The 22,932-nt window shown below is 41.3% G+C and overlaps 1 protein-coding gene and 1 long non-coding RNA gene across 9 annotated transcripts in view; one reads left to right on the top strand and one right to left on the bottom strand.

Moving 5' to 3' along the window:
* Nucleotides 1–22,932, bottom strand: part of LOC116842051 — a 256,493-nt gene that overhangs the window by 147,368 nt on the left and 86,193 nt on the right. The window lies entirely within an intron of this gene.
* LOC116842049 (neurotrimin-like) overlaps nt 1–22,932 on the top strand; it is a 206,183-nt gene that overhangs the window by 158,233 nt on the left and 25,018 nt on the right. For 6 of the 8 annotated variants that reach the window (XM_032810696.1, XM_032810698.1, XM_032810697.1 and 3 more), the window contains 4 exons: nt 2,520–2,612; nt 16,634–16,737; nt 20,468–20,675; nt 21,116–21,271. In XM_032810696.1, the coding sequence (XP_032666587.1) occupies nt 2,520–2,612; nt 16,634–16,737; nt 20,468–20,675; nt 21,116–21,271 (561 nt within the window). The remainder of the gene's footprint in view (nt 1–2,519; nt 2,613–16,633; nt 16,738–20,467; nt 20,676–21,115; nt 21,272–22,932) is intronic. The other 2 variants (XM_032810702.1, XM_032810700.1) reach the window with 1 other exon arrangement.

Raw genomic sequence — 22,932 nt, 5'->3', positions numbered from 1 at the left:
GCAGAAGACATAAAACGCGCGTATATATTGGCTTTTACAAATTTACATTTCCCTCGTGTAATCTACTACTCCCGTGCTCATAATGCAAGTAATTTTACCCTCTGTCATCTGCGAATGTAATTATCCTCAAGTTGCTCCGTGGCTCGCATTTATGAGACGCACGAAGTTATATAACTATCGGGGAAGCGCCGTCACTGAACATCGTTAAACTCGCGACAAACGGTTGTCATAATCTCCAAGTTTAGATAGTTTCGTCACCTCGAATTCGCGTCGGAAAATATCGCGCGTTACTACCCGCAAAATTTGCGACGATTCGTACACGGCCGACACACAACAACAATTCGGACGCACGTTGCCTTGCAAATACATGCGCGACTCGGTGGCGTTTCGCCTGTTTACCCGTTCGTTTAAAGTAGTCCAGTAAACTTTTTAATCCCGGATACGACATCTAATCCTACTACCTGTTAATGGATATATGGCGTATCTGTATGTCTACTGAAGAAAAAGATGAAAATGCAGCAATTTCACAGAGAGGGATATGTATTATTGGATCCATCTGTCACACTGACACCGGTTTCGCCGACGTCAGAGGCGAAAAACCGCAAATAAAATATTCCCCGAGGTAACAAAATATCCCCTTTTTGGGGATTAAGGGCTCTCAAAAAGTAGCGGACGAAAAAGTTTTTTTTTTTTTTTTTAATTTGACAGAGAGAGAACTCCACTGCGCAAACATACGTCAATCGTTGAAAAGACTGCCGCGCTCTCGTATGAGCGCAAAAAAGAAAAATTGTAATTATACAGATTACAAACGATTAAATATCTTTTTAATTCTCGAAAATGACAACGAAAAAGAAACAGCATCCCAATACGAAAATACAGTTGGGATAAAATAACCGAGTGTACCCATTATCGATAAGTTCAAAGCTTTGCTCTGATCCAAGCATAGGCTAGCGAGCATTGTGGAGGCGCAGCCCATGTGTGTGTGTGTGTGTGTGTGTGTGTGAATACGCGTGTGTAACGGTTCGCTTTTATTATCGATGGATTTAATGGCCGCGCGCAGGCCGAGGAGCGTCCGATTTATCTTTCAAACGTATTGAAAAGCGCCACGAGGCATTTTAAACAACGCGCTGTAATTTCACACTCGTCAGGACTCGCGGCTCGGTTGCGCGCTCTACAGTCAGTCGACATCCTATCTTTACGCTGCACAGCACGACCCATTGTAGAGGAGCGACCGCGTGTGTATGTGGTAGCCCGGCTACGCATCGAGTTTCGCGACTTTTACTCCCGATCGAAAATGTCCGCGGCTGCATCACGAAGCTGTGCATGACTTTGCCGGTGCAACCGAATCGATCGTTCCGACCAGATTTTCTGCGTTTTTATCGGTCGTGTGTTAAGGGCGTGCCTGTATAAACTGTCGATTAATATTAACGACGAAAATTTAAATTGGCGAGAAAAGAGACGTTTCTTACTCACTGCGTATTTATTTCTTCCACACCGTTTGCCATCTTAGAGAAATATTTTATTCAACAGTCTCAGTTCGCACACACACACACACACACACACACACTGAGGAATCTACAAAGAGCCAGGATATACTTTATTTACGGATCGAATCGAAAAGCTACATTTCCTTAGGCACGACATTTTGTGGACATTTAACACTGCGAATTTAGAGGATTTAATTGCGATTTCCGGTGTTGCGAGCAAACTTTCGGGAACGGACGCGAATTCAATACGATGTTGTCGGTGTAATCGGGTACTCTCTGTGTCGAATACTCGAGTCTCTCTTCGTGCGTTAACCGAGTTCACGAATAATGCCCGGCTACTCGATATCGCAGGTTTGATTTAATGGATTTCGATTAAACTGATTCACTGATGTTTTGCAATTTAATCGGATCTTTGGTATACTTCACATCGTTACGGTCTACGGTTCCTGATACAGTATCACGTTGATCGTTGTCATTATAATCCCGTATAAACAACCAAAGGTTTTGAGGCGTGCAAAGATAATTAATTTATTTCAGTGTTTCAACCGCGTATGTGCGACACTTCTCGATACGCCTGAAAGAGTACACTAAAAGTGCAATAAATAGAAGAATATATAATTTCTTAAAAAATAAGCGAAAATTTTCAGTCACTTTAACCGTGTTGTAATTTTTATGCAACGCGACTATTCGAGAAACACGACAAAAATAAGAAAAAAAAAATACTTGAAAATTGATTTGCGCGATATAAAATTTATTGCAAATAAATCTTACAATTCTATAAGTAAGTTTTCAAGTATTTTTTTTCAGTACATCTGAAATATTACCACCTCTGCTACAAATAATTTTGTTTTATATTATAAATGTCACTCTCTCGGAATAATCGTCGAAATATCGCCGTTTATTCAACGAGACGTGCCATTAAGCGGCCATTATGTCGCTCTCTGTACGTCACCTTTAACTCAATCACACGACCGACAGTTTCCCGATCTCTAACATCTCGTAACACCCGTATCTCTTCTCTTGTCATTGCAGGACGTCAAGCGAGGAATCTGGAGATACAGGCACAGACATCGGGCCACCATCACGGTACGCAGGATGCATCATTATTGGACAATTACAATAACAGTGAGTGACCATACGTTGACGAGAGCAATCCAGCTGGAAATCGCTAGCGAAAGCCGCGAGGTCCCGCGGGATGTTGCGGGAATGCACTCGATGTCGAAAATCAGGCTCACGTGGCCGTACGTTGCGAGTGTCAGCCGGGACCGAGCATTATCGTCCTTGTTGTTTGTGTTAAAGGCCAAAATAAACTACGAGACACCGGCGCTTTCGCGTCGTGTTAACGGTCGCATGTTTATGTACGCGCATATATGTACACTTGTGTGTGTGTGTGTACATGCGCAAATGTTGAGCGCGTACGTACGTCTACGTAGAGTCGCGGGGTACCTCTCATGAAATGGGCCATTTCGCGCTTCTGCGCTGGTTCGCCTGCTTGTAAAATAACTTTCTCTCCTCCCACGCGCGATTCGATTCCTACCCATAGCGCCAACCTCGAGCTCTTTTCGATATTACACCGCGACGATAAACCCGCTGTGGGCTTATCGCTGTATCGAGCGCAGATTGTTTTATACGTATAATCTCCATTGAAAATAACCGTGCGAGTACCATCGCCTAGCAATGGATTTTTACGACGCGCGAATTTTTTTTCCTTTCTTCCTTTCTTTCGTTTTTTCCTCTCACGCCGCGTACATCGATTGTTTTGCAGCAGACGATAAGTGTCAACAAGTCTTCCGTTAAATCATACGGTGGTTGCGAACGTCACTCTGTGCGGCGAATGAAACGCTTTTCTTTCTTAGTCGGTGAGAATACGCGTGACCACGTCTGCTTCCAACAATTGTGTGATGAATTTTCAAATCTGATTTACTCCCATGATTTATGCGCTCATGCAAAATTGATCCTGTTATCGCCGACATGTCAAGTACCGCAATTCAATTTTAACGACAATGCTATTTCGCACACTACATTTTCTCGATAGCTTGAATGTTAAACAGACTATTAATGAATAGATTAAAGACATCAACGCGCAAGTGTTAAATGGAACCAAAAATTAACGTGATTAGGGATCAATTATCCCAACTAAAATTATGTCGGAAATTATGTTAGGTTATTGCGTGCATTTTCTGAAATGAGACATGTCACATAGATAATCCTATAGGAAACAATTCCCTGTTCGGGAAAAGCTAACGCGATGTACTCATAATGACATAGTAATACGATAGAATATCTATGCAGTTGTTTCCAGAATCGGAGTTACGACCTTTCCGGCCTTTTGCGCAAACCTGCGTTATACCGGGATAGCTTTAACGACCAGATTTACGGAGACATTTATGACCTCGTCGCGCAGGAAATTACAAGAATTGTATAAAATACTTCTTTTTTCTCAGCGTAGAAGCTCATGCTTTGTAATAAGGAGAAGCACAATACTGCAACGATAACGTTTGAATCGTGACTTAAAAATGCAGAACAACGCGTATTAGTATTTTGAGTTATTCGGACGCTTCAAAAGTCACTCCGTTACTTTGCATCTGTATGTTATTTGCATTCAGCATGATTTACAATCAAGTATGAATAAAGGTAATAACTAAACATGGAAGCGTACCAATACCTAGACACTATATATATAATAACAACACTGATGCCTAACTCTAGATATTTGTATTTGTTCTGGTCTTTAAATACGAATATTTAATTTTTAATCTAAAAAAAAAAATATATATATATATATTTTGTCCCGAATCTCCTTGATGACCCTTAGTGAGAACGTAGAACGGATTGAGATGAGCAAGAAAGTCCTGTGCCGTTTTGCGATATTCGTAATAATAGTCGAGATATTAATTAAAAAAGATTGGTAAATGATCACGCGCGATATAGTAGATGAGCTACAGTGGGGCCGTCTGCCGTTGTATACTTATATATAAAGTCAAACTGAACAAAAAAGTTCTCTACCATTTTGCAAATGACCACATAGATTTTTAAATATTAAAGAAAATTGTTACATATTTGATTGTATACCATAATGCATAAATTTTCTTTAATTAATATCTAAAAATTTATATGGTAATTTACAAAATAGTAAAGGACTTTTTTATTCAGTTTGATTTAATATACTATAATATACTATTTAATATACTATTTAATATACTAATATAGTATAACTATGCAACGGCAGACAGCGCCACTGCAGCTCATCTACCATATTGCGCGTGATCATTCACTAATCTTTTTTAATTAATATCTCGACTATTATAGCGAATATTGCAAAACGGCACAGAACTTTCTTGCTCACCTTAATCGGTTCTACCAAAGGTTATCATGGAGGTTCTCACCAACGTTCTCACCAAAGGTTATCATGGAGGTTCGGGACACCCTGTATATATATATATATATATATATATATATATATATATATATATTACGTTGAAAGTTTAAATTCGTATTAGTTTAGTTGAAAGTTTAAATTCGTAAAAATAATAAGAATGTCCAGAGTTTGGTGCCAGTGTTATTATTGTTCAGATATTAGTGCTTTTACTTTATACTGCCATTCGTCAAATATAACTTGAATATTGGATAGTCGCACCAAAAGTAACGAAATACTCCAGCGCATTTCCCGCTTCAGTCCAGCGTGCTTTTTTAATGTGCGAAGTATCGCCTCTCTCAAAATTTGTCGCGCGGATGCCCTACATTCGATCACGTACACGATCAGCGTACCGGCAAGTCTGAATCCTCAATAGCCGTGCCTTTATGACTAGCAGCGACAAATCCCGGCGGAATTCCGCGAATCGAAACGAACGTCCCGCTTTCGCCCGGCGCGGCTTAATAACCATTTGCATATGTCTTATCGGTCGATATCAGACGAGAGCTCGGCTAAGAGCGGTTCGAGCAGTCGTCGAATCCCAACGTCAGATAAAAATATATCAGCTGCGTCACAAAAGCCGGATGAAATCTCGCCAACTCCACCTCATCCACCCACTCATCTAAACCCTCCTCGCGTCCGTCGCACCCGCGTCCCTGCCTACTGCACTTTCGTGCGCTGTCGCTCTCTCCTCTGGCTCGTTCTCTAGTTCCCCAGTTCTCCACATCCTCGTCTTTCTCGTCAGGATTCTAGTCCGCCTTTTTGTTCGCGAAAATCCGCGGCGAAAACCTCTCCTGCGGAGAGGAAGAGCGAGAAAGGGGGGGAGGGAGAGAGAGAGAGGAGGGAGAGTTTCGGTATGCAATGGTTCTCTAAGTACCTCCCCGTCCTCGTCTCCCTCTATTTGCCCGTCCCGCGCCGATCGATATCGCCAACACCCGTGATTCCGAAGCCATGTGCCGGCTTCCGCGTCGGGACGGAAGGCATCGGCACCGCGGTGCGACGCGCGCCGGTCGTAACGTCAGTGTTCGACGGAACACGCGCGAATCATTCGTCACAATGGTGACGTGCTGCCGCTCGACTTGTACCCCCGCCGACCCCATAGTTTCTCCTACTCTCGGGGAAGTCTATCGCTACGACTGTAATGCGAGTTCGGCGTTTGCTTCCTTCCTTCATTCCTTCACTTCCTCTCGTCTTCCTTCCTTCCTTCCTTCCTTCCTTCCTTCCTTACTTTCCGTCCGATTTCCCGCTCCACCTGTTCCCCCGACAAGAGAATTCCCCTCTTGCCTGAAACGCGATCTCGCCGTCGTGTGCGCTGAGACTAATCGGTAACATGGGCACTCGGGAAATCTTACGATCTGACCAATTTTCCGGGAAACGAGACGACAACCCTTACGTTCCGGATGAAACCAACGTTTCTTTGCACCATAATTTGCGATGTTTCGCCAACGTAGATTTCTCGCGAGATCTTTAATATAGATATTCGTTGCGTTTCAGCCACTGTTACAATTGATGAGAGCAATAGAGATACGTATCGTGAGAGTAGTATCATATGTACATACAAGCGTGGATACATATACAGAGTTTTCAAATATAAAACACAAGTTGAAGAGTTATACGCCAGATATCTCGTTGCGCGTTAATTAACACATTTTTAGTAACGATATGTAAATAAATCAAATAATTTTCCTTATTTTCTCGCTTTACAATTTTTTAAATATTATTCTTGGAATAATCAAATACATATATTGTTGGGAAGTATAACGCAATCAACTCGAAAACAATCAGTTTTTCCTATTTAACCGCATAGATTTGTTCTTATTTTGAGGAAAAACGATTTCACATCTATGAGAAGTGCACGAATTTTCGCTTTACAATGATTTTTATTTCAAGTCACTACGATGTCTACAAGTAAAGTTATCAACAATTTTGTTGAACTGCGCTCTCGACCGGTTCGCTATTTTTACTGCAGAGCCAGTGACATTTGTTGAATGAACGCGGTGCATGGATCTATAATCCCAAACAAAAGTTTCCGAAAGTTTGTCTAACTATTTTAAGCTCATAACACACATTAGCGATTGCCCATTGGATCGCAACTGACAATGATCAAAAATAGAACATTGTCTAACTGGCAATCACTAATTTCGATCGGTGGCCGGTTTGCTCTGATTAGTAGAAAAATAGTCGCTATTCGTCAGTTCCGACCCAATTGACAATAGCCAGAGTGAGTAAATAGGCTTCACGCGATATCGCTTCGGGGCCCGCATCCCCACTCTCGTCAAATGCTCTTCAGCTCTGCTCACCCATGTGGTCGTTCAAGTCTCTAGCACGCTAGCCGGCATTCGCTAATGCGAGTGAGCAGAGAATTTAAAGGCTCATAACTTGCGAACGAATCGAAATAGAGACATGAAACAAAAGGCAATCTTCTTAGCGCAAGATTCCGCATCGTATATTTCACTGCTCTATTACGATTCGAAGGAGGATCAAGGGTGGTAGATTCAAATCGGGAAACTACTCTACATGATGAATCCATTCTCATGCAATTTAGAAACTTATCGTTGTCTCTTCAATCGTAATAATAACGAGACCAATAGTGCAATTCTAGACAAAATCGTAAAACTCATAACTTATTCTCGTAAGACTCGTAAGAACTTATGAGTATATTTGCAATTCTATACGGACCGTATGCCATATGATAATTCGTAAATGTCCACGATTTTTTTTTGTTTTTTTTTCGTAAGCTACGATTTTACGATTTTACGATTTTACTATTTATTTGTATATTTGTTTACAATTGCAGCATAAAGCTTTTACTATAAATCAAGACAAAAGATATCTATAAAATACATCTCTCGTGCGATTTATTTAATACTTTGAATTCAATTATTTTTCATTGTTTGAAGGTTTAATAGTAAATATCATTTGTGACGAATCATCATAGTTATTATAATTAAAATAATCGTTATCATTATTAATGAAGATGATTTTTTATACAGCTCGTACAAAGTATATTCGATATCAAGTCGTGCATCCTCTTCTATTTCGAAACATTTAGCACTGCGTATTTTAATATTTTATATTTTATTTGAGAGTAGAATCTTTCATTCCGAAATATTGTAAAATAACGTATAATATTCGATGAAAATAAGGGAAAAAGAGCAAGATTCTTCTATGTATGATATCAATATATCGGATTTCAAGCGAGGCGAAATAAACGTATTTTATAGAACGTGACCTAGAAAACTTTTAATCATATCGCATTAATAACGTCAACTAATCGAGCACACCAGCTAGACCGTTAATTAACCATCTCAACCGTGGAACGGAACGGGTGACGACGAATAATTTAATGCTTACGATTCGTTTGCACCCTAATCAACCGAGTAGCTTGCACTAAGCCGGCAATGTGCGGAGCTGGGGTTGTTTAGATAAACCATAGGGATGGCATTATTTGGAGAGGGTTTACTCGTCGCAAGACAATCAGATCTGTAACTAGACCTCGCATTCCGAATAACAGCTGAATAAGACCCGTCTCTAATTTGCGGAAATAAACCGATTGTCATCTCGTTGATGCGCATATGAATGATAACGCGAGCAACAGGATGAATCAAGCTCATAGATATGATTCGCCTAGACATTAATTAGCAACGATCAATCGCGAAGTTCTACACAGAAATATTCATTCGGACTAATTAACACAAACCACATTTGTGTGCACGTCAAGATCTACCCAAATTTTGCTTCGAATATTTCGCCTCGTGACACAATGAAAATTATTAAAGTATTTTGCTTCCAGTCGATTACGCTATCACGTAAGGTAAGGTAACGACCCTAATTATAGGTCATTTAAGGTTAGAGTAACTTTCCATCATTTACATAAATTTGTCGGTCGAGCATGAAAACGAACTGCTGATACCAATACAAGTAACTAACATTATAGTTCTAAAACGAAATTATTATACTTTAAATTAGTTTATTCTAAATTCTAAAAAAATAATTAAAAATTCTCTTACACGTAATCCCAATTATAATAAATATTGTGTGTCCGTAAAACGGGTTATATAATACTCGATTTTATATTAATAATGTTCGTAATTTATATTATTTTAATGTATATAGAATAATAGTATATACGAAGCGCGCGTGAACAACCTATCAGCAGTTTCATAAATCTAAAGACTTGGTAAAACAACTGATATCCTAGATTTTCTTCTTAAATATTAAAAATGTTCGTAAATGTAATATAGTTGCTGTGAAATATAGTTATAAAAGAACCGAGGAGTATAAAAAAATGTTTCCATATATATATGTGTGTGTGTTTTCATTATAATATCTACTTTTTAAATATCTTGATAAACCAAGTTTGAGTCTCGAAAAAAGAAAGTTTGATCCGAAATTGGGCCTTAACCTCCCTAATTGAGATTGTTATTTTCGTTTTTTTATGAGTGTGTTATAATATAACATTTTCAAATGTTGAAAATTAAAGAATCGTACCGTGGCGAGACGAAACAATGTGCTAAAATGCAAAAATAACAACCTTCACGTTCATTCATTCGTAATAAAGCGATATACGACATGGCTGCGAACTCAAACGACAGTAAAACCGCGCGATTCTCGTATACCGTATTGCAAGTAATATTTGTCCTCGTTAAGAGACAGAATCAAAGACGATAAGGGAATAAGGGACGAAGTTAGGCCGACTATAAGAAGACCGTGCTTGAATCTTAAACTAACCGGCACGACCACCGGCACGGCACATTTCGGAGACGAAGTGCTCAGGCGCGGGCATGAATATGAATGAGTCCGCGGGGTGATATTCTGAAGTGCGAAATAAAATAATTTCCTTCGTCGTAGCTTGCGGCTTTGCGTTGCCGCGGAATATGCACGAGAAGGCGAAGTGTCATCGGGATACGCGCGAGCACGAGAGAGAGAAACGCGACGGCGAAAAGTACGACGCGGCGCGAATGAAGCTCGTTTCTTTATCGTTGCGGCGAACGGCGTTTGCCACCCCACGGTTGCCACGGGATGCCGGTATATTCCGTCTGTCGAAATTTCCAACGGCAGACAGGAGGTGCGAGAAACCGGGAGAGACGAGAGATACACGGACGGGATAACGACGGCAGACGGGAGAGAGGCGACGATGCTATGAGTGCTGAATAGTTAGTAAACGTTAAGTAACCGGCGCTGTATCGATCTGTCGAGTGTGTGCGTATCGGATTTCGTCGGCGGCGGCGGCGACAGCCCCAGGCACAATTCGACGGGATATTACATTTAAACGGGACTTATTTACCCAGTCGATTGCATTAACACTATCGGCGCGCGGCGTGAAAGGCGCTACATGCCGCCGTCTTCATCGTTTCTCTCATCCCGCAACACGTCTTGCCTATACCAGATGACACTTCCTGCGGCTATTATCCAGGGCGCGTCGGCGCCGACGTTCCCATCGCGCCGCGCGGTGTCGTTCCCCGCGGTTATTCCGCCTGCAAATCGCTACCAGATGGGGAAAATTGAATTAGTCACGGTCGCACTTATAATTATAACCTGACCGCCCACCTTACTTCCTCCCTCCCGCAACGGTGGTGGTCGCCGGCTTCCACCGTTTCTGTCCGACTTCGCCGAGCACGTACGGGACCGGCGGTAATAGCAGTAATTTTTCCTACGTTAATTTCATGCAAAACTTTCCAGCTTCGGTCGCGCCGTCTACGTCGATTGCTCCTGGTCGTTATCCTTTTTTCTCCCCTCCTTCTTTTTCTCTTTTCTCCGAGCGCAAAGTGAATCGCGCGCGCAAACGTGCCGACTCGGACGGACGACGAAGAATATTAGAAATATTGGCCGAGTATTTTTTGTCGGTGTCACCCCTTTCGTGATGCTCTCGAGGGATGGCCGCGACGTGTATATACGTCACGCCGGCAGCCTCGGTGGTTTCCGACCGTGCCTCTGGAGTGCTTTTAAAAATAATGAAGATCACTTTCCCCGGCCTGCTATTTTCTTTTTATCCGACCTCCTTGCCGCGTCGAGCTTTCCTTTATTGCCTGATTTATCGCCCGGCGTTGCAGCGTTAATATATTTTCCGTGGGATTAAATCCTGAAATATGACGACTTCGAAAGCGGAGGCTACTTATAGTTTCACGGGAATATACGATTCGCGCAAGGAACTGACTAATACCCGCACCGCAGGGGAGTAAAGCCGACATTTGAAACTTCTCCGTCACGATAAATATAAGCGAAGAGACGTATCTGAATTTTACCGAAATTTATTGACGCCCAGAGATTTTTACACTCGCGCGTGTAAAACGCCTATCGTTGCGTGTCGTTTCTCTCTCCTGTTGTGCATCGAAATGACGTTGCGCGTTCCTCTTTATTCCTTCTATGTCATGTTTGCCTCGTTTGCGCAATTTTCATCTGCTCTTTCGGAACGTCGTAATTACAGTCGGTATTTCTTAGTTTATAAACGACCAAGGAAAAAGGAGTTTATTAGCCAAGAAAGCGGGAGAATTTTTAAATTTTCTCTTTCTACGACCCACGGCACCGCGAGGAGAAAGGAGGAATTAATGATTAAGCGTGAACTATTTCTTACATCGCGTTATTACATTACGCATGCATCATGCATAAAAGTTCGTCGCGGCGGCTATTTTTGTCGATAACATTTCAATACACAGGTATGTTCACATCGCGTTTATCCCATGATATATCATACCGACCGCGGAACAAGGCACGGAGGAACGACAAAACCTGCCGGCTGAGGGAGGAAACTCATGACTTTCATAAGTCTTTGTGCGTTCCCCAAGCGAGCGAGATGTAACTTGTTAAAATTCCATCGTGATTTCCGCACGGAGCTGCGATGGTAAAAGCACGTCGAAAGAAACGCCGCCAGCTCTTGGATAATCTAGCGGCACGGATTATTGAGCACGTTTCGCGCAAGTCCTTTTCCGTTTACGCCGGTAAACCAATAAACTCTAACTTCATTTCGGTTAAATCCCCACGAGCTTCATGTTCGAACCGTGTTCGGCTTTGCCAAGATTTTCTTGTTTGAAGGGCCCGCTGGTAGAACGCGTGGGACAAATCGCCTCGCGGTATCGGCATACCTAAATGCGTTTGTACTTCTGTAACGCGACAATTCCTCCGCTGCGGCAACACCGGATGCAGAGTCCGTTTGAATCCCTCCCATGAGACTCGCGATGATATTTGTATTTATATTTATATCGTCGACGTCAATAATTATTCGCACGTAATTACGTTCAGGCTCGGAATAGTCGGGCTGTCTCTTACCACTACGCGCGTTTCTTTGGCTACAGCTTGTATAGTTTTATCGCGATCAGATCACAATCGGATCGGAGATAGTTACGGCCCCGTTTTGTCGCTGCGACGTCTCCGTTATGGAAAACTTAGCGCGAATTTCATAGCAATAGTTTGCAGTAAAAGTTTACTATTCCCAATTGAAGAGTCCTCCACTCTTGGCGGCTCCGTACGGACGTCACGCAGCAACCTTAACCGTCTCTTGAACCGTCGCGCGTTTTCGCGATACGGAAGAGGAGGGGGGGAGGGGAGAGGCAAAACTTCGCTCCGACAAGCGTCTGAAATAGTGCATAGAACAATCGGCAATGTTATCTCGCGTAAGATCTTGCTTGATCGAAATACCTGGCGGAAATAGCCAGGTCCAACTGTTAACTTCTTCCCGCTCGCCTCGACGAAATAGTTTTGCCCGTGAGCCCGATTCGCTCGCGATTCGCCCTCGCGCGCGCGCGCGCGCTATAGTAGGAGCTCACTGCAAAATGCAGATACTACAGTCGGCAGTCGAGAAGTGGGGCGTAGTTTGGAAATGAAATTTCGCGGGAATTTATGATAGTTTGCACAATAAAAGTTACCGTAGCTATCCGCGCAATCGTATCCCATGATAGAACCGCTGTATAATACACATAACGGAATATTCGTTTTACACTCTATATTCCCAGGACTATGCGTATCGCGTGCGTGTGCGTGCGTGTGTATATGTGTACATAGCGGAATAAAAATGTACGACGTAGAAGCGAATACAAATCGGAACAGCGCAGCATTATAACTACTATGTTTAACTCGTCATTATGCATTGTTAACGTCGACGTTTATTATTAAATTCAGACGAATGTTTCCGAAAATACGTTCGTGCGCAGCGAAACAAGCCTTTGTCATTAATACTCCAAGAGTTAGCCGTTAATCGAAATAACTCTATTTGTAGAATAAAAAGTCACCGCTCGCGAACCCTTTCGCGTGTGATTCGTCTATGCAAATTAAAAATTGACATTTTAATGCAAATTAAATAATTCCGCACGGCTGGCGAAAATTAGGACGAATGAGAGAACAGAGGGAATGCGTAGGTTAAGAAATTCTATTTTAAATTTTTTAGCCGCGCAATATTGCGATAAAATTGCGCTAGCCGTTGCAAGCCGTCACGCGAGTGCACGATAATTACGCGGAAATACGACAATTATGTCCGGCGAAAAAGAAGAGTCGCGCGATACGTTAGCTGCGTAATTCATATATTTCGGGAGAAACTAGATCGTGCGAAAAGAGCTGCGTACTTGCCACACACATCGCGCGCTTCCTTTCCTCCCGGCGCGAAGAGTAACGATCATCGCGTAAACAGCAGCGATAGTACAAGAAAAAGCGAAGGGGCAGACAAAGTGAGACAGAAACTTAATGAGAAACCATTGAATCACCTTTGGAACCAAAGACTAGCCGCCAAACGCTATTGCGGTTTCCGGTGCGGGTTAAAGGTGATGAAGTGTGCTAAGAAAACACCGAGGTGCGCCATGGAAAAGTGGATAGACAGACGCAGGCACGAACGGCTGCCTCCGCGAGGCAAGAAGCGCGACCCTTAATTTCGTTTCTCGTTAAATCGTTCTTTAACGAGAAAATAAGGCCGCCTTTGAGTCGGAAACGCTTGAGATACGAAGACGCGATTTCCCCGGTGCGGCGGTACGTACGATAATGTCGGGCGGGACGGACGTGGGTATCGTAAATTAAAAGCGACGTTCTTTGTCGCGTCCCATCACTGATGGGATTTCGAATCTAATCCGTCTTTCTGCGCGCGGGCGCGATCCACGTGAGAGCGCGAGAAAATATACAGCGCAGAGATCGAGAAAACAAGAAAATTTTCTATTTAATCTCGCAGTTCTTCCTGAGATAAATTCTCGCGCGCTGACTGGTTCGTCTCATTTGGCGCCTTTTTTTATTTTGCGCGATGATCGAAGTGTGAACGATTTTAAATTCAATCAGGAAGGTATGGATATAGCTTTCGCACGCTTCGCGGTTATTGTTATTCGCGTTCGCGTAATACCCGATGTACGAGCGTTCGTGTTAAATGCCTGTTCCAAAACTGTTCGCAGGTATGCGCGACGGCAGAAATTCATATTCATTAACTGCAGACTGTTATGCACGAAATTCGCGGTATATCTAGTATGTAATGTATTGTATCTTTCGAGCGGAGCTGAGTCATGCTATGAAGCGCTCCGTGCTCGACACATACGCGCGCGCACACACATATACACACGGTAGTTCGCCTTAATCAAAGCTTGTTAATCAGTTTGATAACGACTTTCGTGAGACGTGCTCGCGAATTCCGGCGGTTTCGCTCGATTCTCGGTCTCATTATCATTAACAGGTTAAACGCTTTAATGGTCATCGGTTCTATAACACGATGACGTGTCTCACTTGGGTATACGTAAAATTCAATCTACTTTATCTGATTTATCTAGGATACAGCGCTCCCCGAGTGACGTTAAGCAGATTTGCCGCGAAATCCGAGGTCGATGCGCCGACGTCGGCGGGTAAAACCGTTCGCCGAATCAGAGTTGAAATGACCCATATCTCAATAACGATCGCGAGGCGGAAAGATTTCAGACCGTGTTAAAATTTTGCAGTTTCATTCCCTTATTGCGCAATATGCACAAAAACTCTTGTTCCAACTTTAGCTAAGTGCAACCTACAAAACCATTTATTCTGACATCTTACCGGCACGATGAATTTCGAATTATCCGTAGAGAACGCGTTATTCATTTTTACTCCTTTTCTTCGTTTTTTTCGTCCTTTTTCGTCTCATTCCTCGCCGCTATCGTAGGCGCGACAATTAACACTGCGAAGTGTTTTATAATAAAGCACTTGGGGGCGTAATTAACGCTGTCCTGTATCCGAGCTGTCGCTCTTAAAAGACTTGAAAGTAACTCGAACTTATCTCGAAGCTTGTCTCCCTGTTCTGTCTTTCGCTCTCTCCTCCCTTCCACGATATTTCGCCCTTCTGCTCTCTTTCCCCTCCTTCTCTTCCACTCTTCTCCACTTTCTTCCTTCTATCTTTCTGTTTTCCGCTCGCACAGTCTCTCTTTCTCTCTGCGAGTTCTTTGTGCCCATAAATAATTCAGATGCTCGGGACGTCGTAAAGACATTAACGAAGGTAAAAGCTTTTAAGGGAGACTGGACTGAATCCTGAACTCGTTAGACTGTTCTAACGATAATAAGTCCGCAATCAGGTCAGACGATGTATTGTCTAGGCATATGTGCAAACTTGCCAGCGTCAAGCGTATGTTAGTGAATAATAACTCAAGTCATTAATCGAGTGCTTAGCTAGCGACAAGTTTATCTCGCACCAAACGTATAGCATGTTGCACAAAGGAATATTTATTAACACGAGCAATATCATCCGAGTAATCGTCGACGACGCAATATACTTATTCATCCCTTGCTTTTTATTACTATTTCCTCTTTGAGAAAAAGTGGCGTTTTCTATAGAAAAAATAATGTATCAGTGACGTAATTGTCCATATTGGTATTTTCAATAGGATTTTGATAGAGTAATTTTGTATAATTTGAAAAATGCAGAAATTGATAGAAACAAATATATGATAAGTAACAATTAAATATCCCCAACCTTATTAAATAACATAGATTGAGAAAGATGATTTCAATTTTATAAGAATAACTCAAAAATGGTTTGAAACGGAACAATTCCAAATAGAAAAATCGTTATTTATTCATCTCAACGTTACTCAAATTGTATATTTTTTACAGTTCTTCACCTCATTCTTAGTTACCCAACTATATTCAGCAATGAATATTAATCGTTTTCATGCTGAAGCATAAAAAGCGCGAATGTGTAATGGGACTTTATTTTCTAATTAATTTACGCAGTGTTCTCTGCTTCAGAGAAAAACTAACGGTCGTAATGGCCGTGGGCAACAGTAATTTAATAAATTATGACAAATAGGCGCCGGTTGTATCAACATGGTCGCACCGACTCTAATTAGTTAATATTTTGTGCCTTTATATTACCTTATTTACGTCATTTCGTACATAACATGGCAAATGATTTGCCAAACAAAACGATTCACTAATCGTTCGAAATAGTCATTACAGGTCAACTAAGAGGAGCTTCAAATTATACTTTCTCTAGGAGGAAATATTCATATTTTTCTTAAAAAATATCACATTGCAAATAGTGTCTTCGACAAGAATACTTTCATTTTTATGTATATTACGCTAAATTTAATAGAAATGATGAATGTTATGAAGACGTAAATATTATATTTATATCATTTCATAATACGCCAAATTGTCATTTGACATAATAATCACAATTACATCACCATTACGTCAAATGTAAGATTTGTCTTCATTAATACTACATTTCAACCGCCAATTTTATTCCCTTATTATATCAAATTATCTTTATATCTATATTATCTTAATATCTATATTATCTTTACAGATTCTGAATTGCCCCGATTCGCCGAGGAGATCCAGAATGTGACAGTGAGCGTAGGACGTGATGCTCTATTGGCTTGCGTGGTGGACAATTTACGGAATTATAAGGTAAAGTGTTCCTTAAATAAATTTACCTCATCTCATTTTTATTCTACACATCTCTGATCGTAAAAAGTCGCGTTACCTCGTAATCATCTGGATTTATCTCTTCGCGACGAATGCGTCTCAACGGAAATGGTTCGAAAATATATTAAAACCGCAAAGTATCTTTGATACGGGGTTACTTAAAATAAAACTAGTCTTGTCTTTTTTGCACGATCGCTATCGTTTCACGCGTGTCAAATTTCGAATGGAATACCGTTACCGTATGATTATTCGAGTTCTTTTCGGATATGAATCCAGGTCATCGATCGGGGTCGTATAGAAAAGTTGAGGTCACATAGTCCACATCGAGACTATGCTTGAAAATGTCAGCATTTCCATATGCATTTTTAACTCTGTTTCATTTCCTGCATTACTATTCTGTGCTTGGACTCACGTTGCACGATCTAAACGTCGGCAGGGATAATATATATGTAGGACAGGAGTAATATTCGCTAAACAGTATATTCGATGTGCGAAACAAGCAATTGGCGCGTCTCGGTTATTGTTAAAGGCGCATCACGATTGACGTATTGAAGCAAATGAGCGCTGTTGCTAACTGAAAAACATCTTTATACATGTCGTCCATTAAATGAGGCCCTAAATCTCTTTTCTGTTTCGTTTCGTTAGAGACACTTGCAGAAACTAAGATAGTATCCGCTAAAATCCCCATGGCATTTATGGTCCGTAGACTGCGAATTGGACGGTCCTAGTTTACGTACCGTTATCAAAGGCCTCGCATAATTGCTTCATTTTCCTTCAGTTAATTGAGATGACGTAACAATGGGACGACACAATTTATTCTCCCGAGTAGCGACAACGTTCACTGGAAACAATGCTGCTCCGTGCATAAATTAATAACACGTACCTCTTCTTTCTCAAGACGGTATAATCAGAATCAAGTGGGATTTATAAACTAACTCGGCGTAACGAGCTATAACTAATTTTATCAGTCTAATTTCTTGAGTTTTTCCGTACATCTTTTTAAACAAGTCACTCAGAGAGAGAGAGAAAGAGAGAGAGAGAGAGAGAAAGAGAGAGAGAGAGAGAGAGAGGTGGAGGGAGGGAGATATATACATACACGCGCGTGCGTTTCCTTTATGCGCGTCTCTGGAATGTCTCCTTCGCTTCGTGAAACGTAATCTGCAAGAAATCTACCGCGTCGTGTGAAAATTTAACGCGAGATGAAAGATTTATATTCTCGTCGTTCGACGAGCATTCGCGCTCTCGACGTTCACCGAGCATACGTGGGAAAAAGTACGAGGGTGGTCTGAAAAGTTTCCGACCTCAACGTGAAGATAGCAGCACTTGTAAATAAAAGCTAGTGAATTTCGTTGTTCATCTGTTGACAGTTACTCACCGAAGTTTCAGCCATTTTGGACTCGCAGTTGTTATGTAACAGTCGTTTGAGTAAGTTGATGTGAGTGTTTTTGTGAAAATGGACAAAATCGAGTATCGAGCTGTCATTAAATATTTGTTTTTGAAAGGCAATACGCCTACGCAAATCAAAGATGAGTTGGATTCTGTGTATGGGGACTCTGCACCATCATTTACGACAGTGAAATTTTGGGCCGCTGAATTTAAACGTGGCCGTAAGAGCTTGGGAGACGATGAACGTTCAGGACGTCCAAAAACTGCAACTACCGACGAAAACATCGCCAAAGTTCACCAAATGGTGCTAGACGACCGCCGAATTAAAGTGAGAGAGATAGCAGAGGTTATGAACATGTCAAAAGAACGTGTTTGTCGCATATTAAATCAACATTTAGGCATGAGAAAGCTGTCCGCGCGTTGGGTGCCGCGTTTGCTCACGTTAGACCAAAAACGTGTTCGAATGAACATTTCCAACGCTCTGTTGGAGCAGTTTAGGCGCAATAAATCCGAGTTTTGGCGCCGATTAATTACTGTAGATGAAACTTGGATACACCATTATACGCCTGAAACAAAAATACAGTCCAAACAGTGGACTGCAAAGGGGGAACCGGCTCCAAAAAAAGCAAAAACTGTTTTTTCGGCTGGGAAAGTGATGGCGACTGTTTTTTGGGATAGTCATGGAGTTATTTTAATCGATTATCTTCAAAAAGGAAAAACCATTACAGGAGCATACTACGCATCATTACTTGACAAGCTGAAGGCAGAACTTGCGGGAAAACGGCCACATTTGCAGAAAAAGAAAATCCTGTTTCACCAAGACAACGCACCGTCTCACACCTCAGCGGTTGCCATGGCGAAAATCCACGAATTACGGTTTGAACTGCTTGACCATCCACCTTACTCACCAGATCTAGCCCCAAGCGACTTCTTTTTGTTCCCTCATCTAAAAATTGCGCTCGGAGGACAGAGATTTTCGTCAAATGAAGAGGCAATCACCTTCGTGAACAATTATTTTGCAGAGAAAAACGCCGAGTACTATTTCGACGGGTTACAGAGATGGGAGCATCGCTGGGAGAAGTGTGTAGATTTACAAGGAGACTATGTTGAAAAATAAAAAACAATTTTCAGAAAAAATGACTTGTATCTTTGTTAGGTCGGAAACTTTTCAGACCACCCTCGTATATCGCGCATACAGAAATTGCGTTTCCGATGACGTCTCGATCATATCCAACTTCCTCATCGAAAATTTTCTTCTTCCTTCTTATTTTCTTTCTTTTATACAAAGAACACTCGATTTTCTCTTATATCAAAGCTAAGAAATATATTTGTAAAGTTCTACGTAGAAAGAAGTAGTATACGGTGTACGTACTTTCTATGGCAAGAATAATTTTCATTGCGCGATAAGTCGATATGTATAACAGAAATGCCGTGTCAGTGTCAATTATTGGAACAATCTTGTAACGAACATTGTGCGTAAAACTTGGCGTTTTATGACCGTGCCGAATGTGTGTTTGTGTGTGCGCGCGTGTGTGCCTGCTTCTTAGCCACGCGTATAGTGCAGTAGCGCGTATATAAATACATAGAGAGTATGTATATAGGTAAGTGGTAAAATATTCGCAAGTGAGCTGATCTTTTCCACGGGAAATACTCTCCAGTCGTACTCCACGAGAAACACGAAACATACTCGAGCCGCGCGTTCGCAGTGGAAATTATACCGCTGTAGAATTCGCAAGACTTTGGGCATGTTTTGCATGCTCAAGAAACCTCTTGCCCATATCGAAAACTCGACGATGAAAGTGTGCGTGAAACAGACAGCGGTAGGAAGAAGAGTGAGTGGCTCTAAGCCTCCATCAGTTTCCCCAGAATCCATGTGAAGGATGGGGAGCGCAGCCTTACTCGATTATTGAATTAAGTGAGAGGAGGAAAGGAACATTCAGCGATGTATAGAGTCACCGAGATAACGCAAGTTTGTCGCGAGCGAACGAGAGAAGTTACATGCTTGTATATAACCTGCCCGTAAAAGTATCTTATATTTCAATCTAATCTTAAATGTCATGTATATGAAACATGATATTAAAACCAAACAATAAGAAACGCTAAATAAGAAACACTAAAATGAATATATTTCTCGATTTAAAATAATCCAGTCTTAATGGAGTAAATAAGAAAAACGTGCTTCGTGATTAATCTTGTCGCGCACTTGAAATTAAAAGAAGGTAACAAACGATACGTATCGAACGATGTTTCAATAATTAAAAGCGAGAATTCGATATGGAATTAAGATAAAAAAATATATATATATCTTCCGATACTTGTGTTTCAGGTTGCGTGGGTGCGCGTCGATACACAAACTATATTGTCGATTCATCATAGCGTAATCACTCAAAACCCACGGATTTCACTATCGTACAATGACCACCGCTCGTGGTACCTTCATATAAAGGATGCTCAGGAGGTGGATCGTGGATGGTATATGTGTCAAGTGAACACGGACCCAATGAGGAGTCGCCAGGGCTACATACAAGTTGTAGGTAAGCGAGTGTGTTTCTCCATATCGAGTAGAGATTCCGTAAATTTATATTTATTATTTCTACCTCAAATTTGTCTACGAACAAGATTAGATATTATTAAGACTCCATGATTAAACAGCCAAAACAAATGATTAAAAAGCTCGGAAAAGCCGAGCGCTAAGAGGAAGAAGAGAAAGATGTTTATTTTTTCTTGTCATCCTACATTGCATAATATACTCCATAAATGTAATATTATACATGATAATATAAGGAAATAAGAGTATCTTTATCTTGACTTTTTGCGCACTCTCTCCTAGCGCTCGGCTCTTGCAGACCTTTTAATCGTTTGTTTCATTATTTGTCTGTGTCTCTAGTACAGATCGTGAATATTAATCGCGAGCGTTTAATAAATACGCCAATATAGCTATGAAAATGAAAATTTGTCAACATTTACGTTACAGTACCACCGTCGATTATTACCAAAGAGACCAGTACCGACATGGTGGTTCGCGAGGCTTCCAACGTGACGTTGACGTGCAAAGCGACCGGGTTTCCGGAGCCTTACGTCATGTGGCGGCGCGAGGACGGCAAGAACATAAATTACAACGGCGAGAGTGGTGAGTCCCGATTAATTCCCGATTATATTGTTACCAAAGATCACTCAAAGAGACGATGATTTTCGCGGGGCTTAACGCCGTATAAAATAGTCATAACTTCGATAACTGCATCCGGAGACGTACCCGGTCGATAACATATCGCGTCCGCATATCGCGTCCGTACCGTAGAATGATGGTGGGATTGGTATTTTCGTTTAAATATGAATCGCAGAGTGGTCGCGAGGTTATATTTAAGCGATATAGTTAGACGGTGTCGCTTTACGGACCGCTAGACTGAAAACTCGACGAGCGACAAATATATCTTTGATTTCTGTGACTCTGTAAGTAGAGCGATAACGTGTACTCATGTGACATGCTTTCAAATGATACATTTTAAATTATATCGTGTATTAACGACGTTATCTTGCCCAACACCATGCGCATTCGGAATCCAACGACACTTTAATACGATTATTTATTACCTCCCCCAAAAATGCACTCGCTCTCTGTGCACCTCCGTTCTTTTACGGAATTGAATACGGCAATTCAGTAAAATACAAAATAATAGACATAATGAAGCGACGGCAAAAGCATGCGTTGGCCAACGGATAATATCACGATAATTAAATTTATCCTCTTTAATGCGAAATATTTTATCAATTTTCTGATACCGAGTACATAACCGCATTATAACATGGTTTATATCAATTAGTAATTATCATTAATTATATGCACTTTTAGATAAAATTACTCTCTGTGTGTTATATCTTTGTCCAGAAATGAAGTCGTGTTATCGACTATATGCCACCCAAAGGTGGTTACATGCGGGTATGATATTTACCGCTAAAAGAGAGCAGGAATGAATAAATAAAAAGCGGACAATAACGCGAGCAACTAAATTTCTAAGTCGGTATCATCCATTCGCCACCGCGCTCTGCTTTAACGATCAATTATTCCTCCGCTGGCCCGACATCAAAATTCAGTCGAGTAAGCCGCGGCCAGAACGCAATTATTCAGGTGCGCGATATAACCGCTGCATATCGCGAAACTCCGCTGTAATGTGTCCAAGAGTGCAGTTGCAGTTCGCAGCTAGTTCGGAGTTGGGAGGTCGATGCATCGCGCGATATAGATATGCCGCGCGTGGTACGGTTTCTTCGATTTTCGCGCGACAAGCGGTCATGCAAAGTTCTTTTATTTTGCATTGGGAGTTTCTCCGGGAGCACCCTCCGTGTCGCTTCGTGCCCGTTCGTTTTAGCTAACCGGCCTGGATGTCCCGAGTCGAAATTTAGATTCTACATTAAGCCTGCAAGTTCCATTGAACTTGAAAGATCAATGAAGAAATTCGAGATATAACATCAAGTTGATGAGAAAGGTCTGTTGCGTGTCAAATAAAATTTGAAAAATAAAATTATCCAATTTTGCAAAATTAATAATTTTTACAAATGAAATAAATATATATTTGGTACTTTTTAATGAAGACTTCCTATTTTTCTGTTGATATTCAAACTAATGAAGACTTCCTATTTTTCTGTTGATATTCAAACTTCCTAAGAGAATTTAGTACAAAAATAATAAATCAATAACAAATCAATAACAAATCTTTTGCATTAACTTAATGTTATACAGATTATTGCCTTATCTTAATGTTGCAAATGGCTTACTGCTGTTTCTTCTATGTTGAA

The sequence above is a fragment of the Odontomachus brunneus genome, unplaced genomic scaffold, assembly GCF_010583005.1.
Source record: "Odontomachus brunneus isolate Ranch 3 - 2012 unplaced genomic scaffold, Obru_v1 Obru_scaffold_020, whole genome shotgun sequence".
In the NCBI taxonomy this organism is placed as follows: Eukaryota; Metazoa; Arthropoda; class Insecta; order Hymenoptera; family Formicidae; genus Odontomachus; species Odontomachus brunneus.
The sequence above is the reverse complement of the archived record's forward strand: the minus strand, read 5'-3'. Positions and strand labels throughout refer to the sequence as shown.